Genomic DNA, 12309 nt, shown 5'->3' with positions numbered 1-12309 from the left:
TTAGTTTTTGAACCCTTCAGAGGTATTTGGAACCGAATTTTCAAATTTCAAAAAATTGACGAAAATTACAATTTTTCCTTTGGTCCCCCGTTATCGATTTTTCTGAAATTTTGAAATTTATCATAGTATGATTTTATGTGCTCAAATGTATTCCTTTCATGAAAGAATGTAATTCTACTTAGTTTTGAACAATTTCGAGGTGTTTGGAACCGAATTTCGAAATTTCAAAAAAATTTGACGACTTTTTGAACTGTTAAGAATTGTCTTAAAATGCTAAAAATGGCTTCAAAAGACCAATATCTTTCATTTTGGAGGCATGTTTTGTTGGTTTTTGGAACATTGAAAAAGTCGTCAATTTTGCCTTCAAGTATTAAAATGTATTATTTTATGGTTAGTATCAACACACTATGCGATGGCCTAGTGGTTAAGGCTACCGTCCTACCTAGTTGTGAGTGAGTGTAGGTTCGAATCCTGGTAGGGAGAAGTGCAATTTTTCCCACCTAAATTGCTATTTAATTTAAAATTCTGCGAATAGGAATAAGTCAAATAAAAAACGATAGCTATTGATAAATGATGCTGTGGCCCAGTGGCTAAGGGTACGGTCTACTAGGTTGTAAGCCTAGGTTCGAATCCTGTATGGAAAAGGTTCGATTTTTCCCACCAAAGTTATTCTTTAATTTAAACTTCATCGAAAAGGATTAGGTCAAATAAAGAACAATAGCTTTCGACAAATGATGCGGTGGTCTAGTGTTTAAAACGTTTGTCTCTCAATCCGAGGACAAACGGTTCAACTCCTTGTAATGCAAAAAAATTAGCCTGAAAAATTTCGATGTGTGATTTGGAAGCATAAAAACCATTAAAAGACTACTCCTCGGCCGTTGCAAACGACTGCAAATTAAAAAAATTCTCGCGTTCAAAAGTACCTGAAAATTGGAAAAAAATACAGGTAAAAAAGTTTAAAAACATGTGCCTTATAAAAAGAATAAAAAATTAAAAAAGTCAGAAAAGTTTTAAAAAACTCATGTTTACTTATACCCTAATTTTTTTTCACGAAAATTTGAAAGGGGGATTTTCTCGAGACTGAACAAAATTTACTTTTTTTCACCTTTTTGAAATTCTCCGAGATTTTTTCTTTCACGAAGAAGTATTTTGTCTTGGGCTACTGTGTCAAGCCAGACACAGTAGCCCAAGACAGACACAGTAGCCCAAGACAAAATACTTCTTTGTCAAAAAAATCTCGGAGATTCTTAAAATTTTTTTTTGACAGAGAAGTACTTTGTCTTGGGCTACTGTGTCTGTCTTTGGCTACCTGTGTCTGTCACACAGGTAGCCCAAGACAAAATACTTCTTCGTCAAAAAAAAATCTCGCAGAATTTCAAAATTTTTTTTGACAAAGAAGTATTTTGTCTTGGGCTACTGTGTTTGTCTTGGGCCACTATGTCTGGCTTGACACAGTAGCCCAAGAAATAACACTTTTTTGAAATTCTCCGAGATTTTTTTTTGACAAAGAAGTATCATGTCTTGGACCACTGTGTCAGGCCAGGTAGCCCAAGACAAAATACTTCGTCGTCAAAAAAATCTCGGAGAATTTCAAAAAAGTGAAAAAATGTAATTTTTTTCAGTCTCGAGAAAATCACCCTGTAAAATTTTCGTGAAAAAAATGAAGGAAAGTAAACATTAGTTTTTTTAAACCGGGAAATTTTATTCAGTTTGTTTATTTCAATTTTTTCAATTTACAGTCCTTTGCAACGGCCGAAGAGTAGCTCTTTAATGGTTTTGATGCTTTCAAATCACACCGAAATATTTCAGACCAATTTTTTTGCATTGTCAGGAGTTGAACCGTTTGTCCTCGGATTGAAAGACGAACGTTTTAACCACTAGACCACCGCATCATTTGTCGAAAGCTATTGTTCTTTATTTGACCTAATCCTTTTCGATGAAGTTTAAATTAAAGAATAGCTTTGGTGGGAAAAATCGAACCTTTCCCATGCAGGATTCGAACCTAGGCTTACAACCTACTAGGCCGTAGCCTTTACCACTGGGCCACGGCATCATTTATTAAAAGCCCTCGTTCTTTATTTGACTTACTCCTAATCGCAGTATTTTAAATTAAGTTGTACTTAGGTTGTAAATTAAGTTGTAATTAGGTGGGAAAAATTGCACTTCTCCCTACCAGGATTCGAACCTACACTCACTCACAACCAGGTAGGACTTAACCACTAGGCCATCGCATAGTGAGTTGATACTAACCATAAAATAATGGCAAGGCAAATTTGACCACTTTTTCATTGTTCCAAAAACCAACCAAATATGCTCTAAAATGGAAGATATTGGTCTTTCGAAAACATTTTTAGCATTTTAAGAGAGTTTTTGAACCGTTCAAAAAGTTGTCAAAGTTGAGCAAAATGGTAAGGGTAAGCCTTACCATTTTGGTTAAAATTGACGACTTTTTCAATGTTCCAAAAACCAACAAAATATGCTCTAAAATGGCATTTTAAGGGACTCCCAGGTCTTTGGGCAGACTGTAAATTGAAAAATCTGTGCATGCTCTGATAGAGGCAGGTAGTTTATTCCATAACCTAGGACTACTTGCATGAAAGGCTCTACCGCCATAGCTGTTAACATTAAATCTTGGTTCATTAAGTAAATTAGCTTTAGAGGATCTAAGGCATCTAGAAGGTTCGTAATGGCTGATCATCTCTGCAATGTATTGCGGAGCAAGTCCATTTAACGCTTTAAATGTCAATAAAATTATCTTATAGATAATCCGTTGCTCAACTGGCAGCCAGTGCAGTTGTATTAAAATAGGTGTAATGCGATTATACTTGTAAGATCCGGTTAACAGTCGTGCTGCTGAATTTAGAACGCGTTGTAACTTTCCAATCTGATCTTTAGGCAGACCATACAGCAGTGCATTCCCATTATCTAGTTTAATAGTCACAAAAGCGTGAATAAGCTGTTCGGTAGTATGGAAAGACAGGTATCTTCTAGCACGAGAGATGTTCCGTAGGTGATAAAATGCTGACTTACATATCTCATTAATATGTATAGACATTGTAAGAAATTTATCAAATGTAACACCAATGTTACGAGCGTGGGTTGTTGGGATAATGATATCGGGGCCCACAGTCAACGCAGGGAATGCAGGCTCAGCCCGAAATTTGGAACTCAAAATAAGTAGTTCCGTCTTATTTTCTCGAGACTGAGAAAATTTACATTTATCATTTTTTCGAAATTCTCTTAAAATTTTTGGCGGAGATAAATGAAATGCATTTGTCTTAGCCATTTAGGACGCGGGAGTATTTTGTCTTGGGTTATTGTTTCGCGACACAGAGCCAAAAAAGATTTAAGAGAAAAAAGTGAAAAATTTACATTTTTCACCTTTTCGAAATTCTCTTTAATTTTTTGGCGGAGATAAAATGAAATTTATTTGTCTTGGGCTACTGTGTCGTGACACAGTAAGCCAAGACAAATAAAATTTCATTTATCTCCGTATTTTAGGACGCGAGAGGCCGAGAGCATTTTGTCTTGGGTGACTGTGTCGCGACTCAGAGCCAAAAAAATTTAAGAGAAAATCAAATCTGTCAAATTTTCGTGTAAATGTTGAAAGAAAATCAATTTAAGTGAAGTGAATATTCTGAATGCGGGAAAATTTTTTTGGAAGTTTTTACGCCTGACTTTTTTATTTTCGGTCTTTTCAGGAGAAACATGTTTTTAATTTTTTTTGACTGGAATTTTTTTTCAGGGGTTTTACTTCCATAATTTCTTTCAATTTACAGTTTAACTCTTTCCTAAAGTCCTCAGGGTCTTTTAACTCTTCCAGATTTAGCCGAAATTTTTCGGGCTAATTTTTTGGCATGGCCAGGGCTTGAAACATAAAAATCTGTTCAGAACATAATTGTAGGAATCTTCAATCACTATTGTTACCCAGACACATCCAATATTGGAAAATAGACGAATTTTGTAAACACGACAACCAACTAGGTCATAACGCTAGAACGACGGAATCAGTGGTTTTATTTCCTTCTATTTTTTCTCGGAGCTGAACTTCGAATAAATAATTTTTCACTTTTAGTCCACCTCCGACCCAATGTCTTTAAAAGTCAAGCCATGAACATTTTATCAAGTTAGTTTTATGACTTTTTGAGTTATTGTACAAGAAAGTAAGGGGAATGAGGATTTTAGTTCGCTAAGAAAAGCTACGAAAGCGTTTTGCATATATATTCATAATTATAGAGAACAATACAATAGAACGATGAAACAATAGAATAAGCCAATCGACCCCTTTTGTTTGCTCGGGGTAAAACTCTCATTAATTTTTTCAGAAAAATCGGTAACGGGGGACCAAAGGAAAAATTGTGATTTTCGTCAATTTTTTGAACTTTCGAAATTTAATCCCAAATACCTCGAAAAGGTTCAAAACTAAGTAGAATTACATCTTTTCATCCAAACCATATCTTTGAACACGTAAAATCATACTTTAATGAATTTCAAAATTTCAGAAAAATCGGTAACGGGGGACCAAAGGAAAAATTGTGATTTTCGTCAATTTTTTGAAATTGAAAAATTCGGTTCCAAATACCTCGAAATGGTTGAAAACTAAGTAGAATTACATTCTTTGATGAAAACAATACAATTGAACACATGAAATCATACTTTGATGAATTTCAAAATTTAAGAAAAATCGGTAACGGGCCCAAAGGAAAAGTTGTGATTTTCGTCAATTTTTTGAACTTTCGAAATTTAGTCTCAAATAGCTCCAAAAGGCTCAAAACTAAGTAGAATTACATCTTTTCATCCAAACCATATCTTTGAACACGTAAAATCATACTTTAATGAATTTCAAGATTTCAGAAAAATCGGTAATGGGGGACCAAAGGAAAAGTTGTGATTTTCGTCAATTTTTTCAAATTTAAAAATTCGGTTCCAAATGCCTCAAAATGGTTGAAAACTAAGTAGAATTACGTTCTTTGATGAAAACAATACATTTGAACACATAAATACATACTTTGATGGATTTCAAAATTTCAGGCAAATCGGCAACGGGGGACCAAAGGAAAAATCGTGATTTTCGTCAATGTTTTGAACCATTTCGAAGCATTTGGAACCGATTTTTCAAAAATTTCAAAATTTCAAAAAATTGAAAAAAATCACGATTTTTCCTTTCGTCCCCCCTTACTGATTTTTTTGAAATTTTGAAAATCATTAAACTATAATTTTATGTGTTAAAATGTATTGTTTTCATCAAAGAATGTAATTCGACTTAGTTTTCAACCATTTCGAGGCATTTGGAATAATTTAATTCTCGCGTTCTTTGTATATATTTAAGAAAAAATATTCATGATCGTTAAAGTATACATAAAACATTTTAAAAATTTAGTAAATATAAACTACAAAAACAGTAGGTATAATAAAATTAATATGTATATATAATTTTAATATAATTTTTTATAATTTTTAATATAATCTAGTATCTGTAAAAACCTCTAAAAATTTCAAAAAAATATTAAAAAACTAGGATGTATGTAAAAAATTTAAAAATTTTAAAAATACTATAATACGTGAAAATTAAAAAAAATTATAATTTTACTTTTTTTACAAATTCAAAAAAATTTGGCATATATGTAAATAATTTTAAAAATACAAGGAGGGGGGCAGATCGTGGTGAAAGCTCTTCTGTAGCGGCGCATAATAAAGAACGTTTGCAAAACATTCATCAACAAACATCGGTTTAACTTCGTATCATCGTGTTTTTTATTTCAAGATAATTTCATCTTTGCCCCCTTGGCCTTGCCCCTGTTAATTCTCAGTCATCTTACAATGCGCCTCCAGCATTATTTGAAGTCGTGTGCGTCCATTGAACTTTGTAGGTAAACTAATTATGATTTTTGGCACTTCACTCGATGTAGGTAAATTCTAGAGGTTGAAAGGGTCTTAATTTCGAGTGGAATTATACACACTACAAATGAGTCAACTAAATTAAGACCTCCGTAGGTAAATAAACTGTAGGGTTTTTTACAGTTCAATGTGTGCGTCATGTTGTAAAAGCAACATTTTACAAATTTTACGATCGGATGAAAACTAAATTTGTGCTAAAATGTTGACTTCTAAGTTCCAAACTCGAAACTTCTCTTTACTAAAAAATCTCGAGATCAATCTACACTGACTCACTGAGCTTCATGAGATAATCTATCACTGGAACGTGATGTTGTCATAGTAACTGAAATCTAAACAACATGGAAAACGCATCGACCTTGATCATGTTTTGACTGTAGAATTGAAGTCAACTGTCTTCATTCTTCAAGCTAGTTACACTGAGAAGATGTATGATCGTTCGAGCCGAGATCTTAGTAAGCCTGTTAATACAACAATTGACACTGTTGGCCCAGGAAGTTATGAACTACCAGGCTTTTTACATGGCAGAAAGCGCGACACAGGTAAGCATGAAAGCACTATAAAAGCACAGATCAAATTCATTTATTTTCACCATGAAAAAATATTGAAGCACTGTTTTGAATTTTTTTGTTCCCATTATGTCACCCCCTGTTATTGGGGTTCTGGTTGTCTCGATATTAATTTCGGACTCCAATATTATTAGCATTTAGCAAAGAAAAGATTTATAAAAGTTTACTTTCCTTGTGGTGTACACGTTTCCGTATTGTATATTTGTATTCTATTAATATTAGACTGATGCCTGCTATTGCCATGTCATGGTCAACTATTGATTTAAATGTACGTTATATTTATCATTATTCTATTGTGATGTTATATGTTACTCTGCATTTTCAGTTGGTTATGCACCCTTTGGTTCTATGACAATCCGAGAAACATTCTTTGACGTCAATGACCAAACAATTGCTGCCCCAGGTCCTGGACAATACAATCCACTTTTGAAAAATTTGGATCGTGTTAAAGGTGGACAGTCTTTATCAAACACAGTAAGCGATTTACATGACAAAAATAGCATTTCACCTAAGTAGAAATAATTATAATTAATAGGTATATAACACAGACTAAGCTAGGCCAAATCATATATTCATATACTTTTGATATCATATATTCTTAAATAAGTGCTTATACCATTTATTGGTAGACAAAAAATTGAGAATATTAATTAATCTGAAGAAACACAAACCCAAATCATAGCTTTTCAATAGCACACACAATATTGTCTAACATAGAGTTGAAAATTCTTAGTCCAAAAGATTTGGTGATTCAAATGAGGCAATCCCTGGACCTGGGACATATAACCTATCTAAGCATTCCGATTGGATAAAACAAGTACCACAAAAACCTGTGCAACAGGAAGAGGTAAGATTGTCTTGGAAATAAAATATGACATCTTTATTGTAAATTCATTCTGAATAACAAGTTGTGCAAATAAGAAGGATGAGGGGAGGTGCATGATATATGACACTCACCAATTTACAAAATACATGGCCCAAATAGGAATTGGAGTTCTGGGGCCGGTTGTATCAAGCCCGCTTAGCTTGAACGGTGGATAAGTCAAAATTAAATAAAACTCTTACATCCCTCTTGAACGAGTCAACTTGAATATTATGCTCTGAATATGTAGTTGTAAACAGTATCTTTGTAATAAGGTTAAAAACATTTTGTTTGCTTGTTGAATAAAACGATAGACTTGATTTCTATTTTGAACTTATCCGCCGTTTAAGCTAAACGGGCTTGATACAACCGACCCCAGGTCCTAAAAGTGTTTCCAACCTCGTAGAGCCATGTTCTCTACAAGGCTCTCGTCAACTTTGAATTAATTTGTATTGACAATGTTTAAAATAAAATTTGATTGTTTAGAATATTTCACAAGGAAGGCGTATAGTATTTCTGAGGAAGATTGACCCCCCTTCCATTCCCTCTCCTGGAAAATCGTATGGCTACGAGGAAGCAACAGATGGGTCCCTCAAACCTCAGAAAATGCCAGATAAAGATATATCAATGGGACCAGCTTACTACAATGTAGATCATGTTAGTATTAATGTCTTTGTATCTCTTACAGGCCTCTCAATTTCTGCAGCAATGTACCAGGCAGAATAAGTGGTAGAATAATAATCTTAAATATATAGTTACTTTTGCTTTCTTCCCCCAGAGAGATACGCAGACATCACGTAATTATAGAGGAGTCTTCTTTGGGAAGAAGGATTCAAAACGACATAATTTCAAGGGTTAGCATCAACTATAGAATTGATATATGCATACCTATAGGTTTATTAAACCTGCAAAATAAGTTGTGTTTTTATTCTGGATGCTGGCTTTGAATGAAGAATTGATGTGGCTTGCTTTTTCAACTCTACATATTTCTATTCATTGGCTATTAAAGGAGACTTTTTTGTGAAAATATTGATATCAACTACGTGTTATTTTAATAATGGTCCTATATGCACAGAAAACCCATGACCTGACCACTTGCAGTTGTAATACTAATAAGTAATAAGTCAGGTAAACACCAGAAACATAATTTCTTTCCCTAAGCAAAACTCCCCTGTCATGTACGAACGTTTTCATTTAAAGCTGTTTTCCACTTCAACTTATGAAGTATTTCTTTGTTTTGGGAGTATTCTACTGAACTAATGACTTCAAAACAATGAGGTGCTACGTTTTCCTACAGTACGATTGAAGTGGAAAACAGCTTTTAAAATATTTTTTGGATTGATAAGATCAGTTAGTTCACTATTGAAATATGGTTCAATTTTCTTCCCAGTGTAAACTTTGCCTACATTCATCACCAGCTATCTCCAAGTATTTTCATATATAAATCATAAATGTCTCCTTTGATTTTCTCCAGGAAACAGTCAGGGGCCCGGGCCAGGCGCGTATAATCCTTACGATGCACCGGATAATAAAGCACCGATTGATTTGGTAATTATTTTAACAGTCAGTAATTATCGTGTATTGATTGATGATTTATTTACTTATTTATTACTGGTAAACCTGTTGTTTATTTGCAGATAATAGAGGAACACAACAAAAGATTCTTTGAAGCTAAGGTGCAATGAACTAAAATGTTTTATGATTGATAACACGTATATTAATTAACACATGGGAGGTTAATGTCATGACACTTATTCCAACACTTCATAGGGATATACTGTAATAGGCCCGACATATAATAGTGGTCTAGCCAGATAATGATGAAGTCTAGCCAGAATAATGATGGACTATACTCCGATTGTTTGCAATTAATTTAATTCTTTGCAATAAATAAATGCATTTATAGATTCCCAGATATCATGAACTTATTCCCAAGGACGAACAAAGAAAGGCAAGAAACATTTTGCGTTATTCTAGTGAATTATTATTACTCTACTTCTAAGACATTACGCTGTCAACCGGATAGTTTTCAAGGTTGGAATTCTGCCATCCTTGTGCGAGATCTAATGGTTGTCTCCCGTAGAGGTATTAGCAGGTTATGTTGGCCGCGCCTCGTCACCGTTCAAGACTCTCTATCTATTTTTCCCAGGGTGTACCAGCTCCAGGTCATTACCAAATCAAAAGTCAATTTGAACACCAAAAAGCGACGTCTGAGACAGACCACACGGCGTTGGTCGCCCCATTTGGTTCACAAGCCAGAGTAAGTTCAATCATTAGCTTTATCGCGCTGTTAAAGTTCTAATTATGCGACAATTCGCAGGAAAATGTTGCGGAGACTTTCAGGCGTGAGAGACAGAAACACATTATCACATTATTGAATTTTTTTTGTAATTCAGAGATTTGATGGTAGCTCGAATGGATTCCCTGCACCTGGAAGTTACAACGATCCCAGGACAGCTTTTGAAACGTTGAAAAGGTTAGTATCAATGAATTTATACCTAAAAACTTGTTTAAGAAATGCTAACAATTGTTATGTTCGCTAGGGTGAAAGGCATCAAAGCAAGTCCGTTCGGTCAAACATCGATCAGATTTTACGATAACAAACATAGTAAAAGTGTACCAGGTAATGCAATCCCATATTGACTTTCACCTCTTCACCTGGGCTCCCAAGTTATAATTAGCCAATTCTATGATTAGTACTTTGTCGGAGCTGTTATATTAACATTGCCATTTTGAATTTTTACAGGTCCTGGTTCATACAATGTCCCAGATCATGTCTCGAACATTATCAAAAAAAATGTGTACGTATATGCAGTGAGTTGTACGGAGAGCCTTTTGGATTTTCTATAAGGGTATTTTTCGCTCTTGATATCAACAAAGTGAACAAACGGTGTCCACATATTAGTTCTACTCTAACTTGAAGTAGTCTCGTGGTAGTCATATTTGCACCCAAGATTTGCCCCCGAAACAGCCCTATAAACGTGTTGTTCCACCCTCCCCCGAGTGCGCGAACAGCCACTTTTACCTTATTGATTTTACCGCTCTCTCTCTCAGCATGACCAACAAGAAGAAAGCAGCTTTTGGTAGTTCCTCAGTGCGAACAGCACCAATCACAAGAACAGACGAAGACTTGTTCCCAGGACCGGCACATTATACCAACACCGACAAGAATGTCAAGAAACCAACGCAAGATGCTCAACTATCCTCCACGTTTGCTTCGATGACAGACAGGCTGCACACACCACCTCCCATCGTTAAAGTAAGACAATTAAACATCAAACATATTTCAAGCAATAGTTCAAAACTGTTTCCGGCTGAAAGAACGCTCCTCCTGCAATAGTTCAAAACTGTTTCCGGCTGAAAGAACGCTCCTCCTAAATGTTACTGTTGCAATATTACTGTAATGCCTTGTTTATTGATGAAACAGTGTGGTATTTGGTATTTTACTTATATATTTTTTCCTAAATAAAACTGGGATTTTAAATTATTAGGCAAACGTGTAATTGCGTTTTGATTGTAGGTTTCTCTCGCCACTAAGCTACGAAAAACGTCCCTTGTTTGAAGGCGATAATTCTTTAACTTCCAACCTATATTTCAACCAGTTGAGAGATACCAGTAGTTAAAATACTTTAACTAGTTAAAGTTAAATAGTTAAAATACTTACATTCCAGTAAAATTTCTGAATGTCATTGTGTGTTGCAGGAAATTCCCCCACCCGGCTCATATGAGGTTAGAAAATCGTATGACAAAACTCAAGGTATTGAAATTTTGCAATATTACTATCACTACCACAACAAGATCAATCTGATCGCTCATTCACACATATCAACTTAAGATCTAAATTTGTTTATCTCACGTCAACTCTAGGCCGTGTGTTGTATCCATACTCGCAAAAGAAGAACAGAAATTCTCAGAAAAGGGGTGCATTCTTATCCTCCTCGACGAGATTCAAGGACGGTATTGATCGAACAAAGCGCGGGACGACCCCTGGGCCTGGGGAATACGACATACCTTCGACTCAAAACCTACAAGGTGGATTGATGGTCACGAAAGATACCCGATTTAGGCCGCAAAAGAGTGAAGTTCCCGGTCCTGGGAACTATGAGGTAAGATCCCTACAGATCCCTAAAATCCTCTTTTCTTGAGGGGACATGGGGTTCTTTAATGAAGGCTGTGCATCGTGCAGCACGCAGTCATGCAGACGTACAAAAGATGCAGACATCTCTGTTTCACTACGTCAACCAGCAATTACCAACCATGCACGAAGAACAGAGAAGAACTGTAGTAACACAAACCACAATTCTTAATCTTCATGTACATTTGAGCCCAGATACCCATTTTATAACAAAACCAAACTATTGCGAGTCATTTGTAGCTGGTTAAATTCGCACCTATATCTATAAATATATTTCTCCGTGGCGGACAAATTCTCACCATTGTCAAGACGTTCATATTGGTAAATTATAAATCACTCTCTCTTTTCCTTTGCCCAGTACGTCTGCATCTTGCATCTATCCAAGCTATCGTGTCATCTTAATATATTCATCTAATACCGATTATATACTTTTTATCTATAGCTAAGCCCTCAGTTCGCTCACTCAGTGCTCAAAAGGACATTTAATGCAACGCTCAACAATCCGATGACACAATCAAGTTTCGAAGAGGCGAACGATAAACAATCAAAAACAAAACATGATATTACCTTAGCATCGAATTAAAATGTAAAAATTGTAGAAAATATATTCATTTTGTTTTGTGTGACTGATATTATGTAAACGTGTAAGGAAGGGAGTATTTAACTCCGCAGGTACTATGCCAATCCTTTGCTTTGTTTTTTCCTGGTTCTACTAGTTCACGTCAAACGAAAGAAAATCGCGTCTAAAAATCAAATTCTCTACCTTGAGAGCGGGCACAAAACTGCGTAGCGTGTACATGTAGGGGTATAATTGTTGATGCTTACATCCATTACCAATCATAGGACGG

General features: G+C 35.2%; 1 protein-coding gene across 1 annotated transcript; it reads left to right on the top strand.

The window, feature by feature from the left end:
• Positions 1 to 6243: 6243 nt before the first annotated feature.
• LOC114531693 (sperm-tail PG-rich repeat-containing protein 2-like) lies at positions 6244 to 12053 on the top strand. Its single transcript, XM_028553305.1, has 16 exons — positions 6244 to 6437; positions 6790 to 6938; positions 7198 to 7311; positions 7813 to 7983; positions 8105 to 8180; positions 8801 to 8874; positions 8964 to 9002; positions 9233 to 9277; positions 9476 to 9586; positions 9723 to 9802; positions 9870 to 9949; positions 10073 to 10127; positions 10381 to 10585; positions 11029 to 11083; positions 11194 to 11432; positions 11904 to 12053. Exons 1-16 carry the CDS (start codon positions 6323 to 6325, stop codon positions 12042 to 12044), a joined length of 1749 nt encoding a protein of 582 aa, XP_028409106.1. The 5' UTR covers positions 6244 to 6322; the 3' UTR covers positions 12045 to 12053.
• Positions 12054 to 12309: the final 256 nt, after the last annotated feature.

Source organism: Dendronephthya gigantea, unplaced genomic scaffold (genome assembly GCF_004324835.1).
Source record: "Dendronephthya gigantea isolate DGI-Jeju-01 unplaced genomic scaffold, DenGig_1.0 000074F, whole genome shotgun sequence".
Lineage (NCBI taxonomy): Eukaryota > Metazoa > Cnidaria > Anthozoa > Malacalcyonacea > Nephtheidae > Dendronephthya > Dendronephthya gigantea.
Note: the sequence above shows the minus strand (reverse complement) of the source record. Positions and strands in the feature narration are given on the sequence as shown.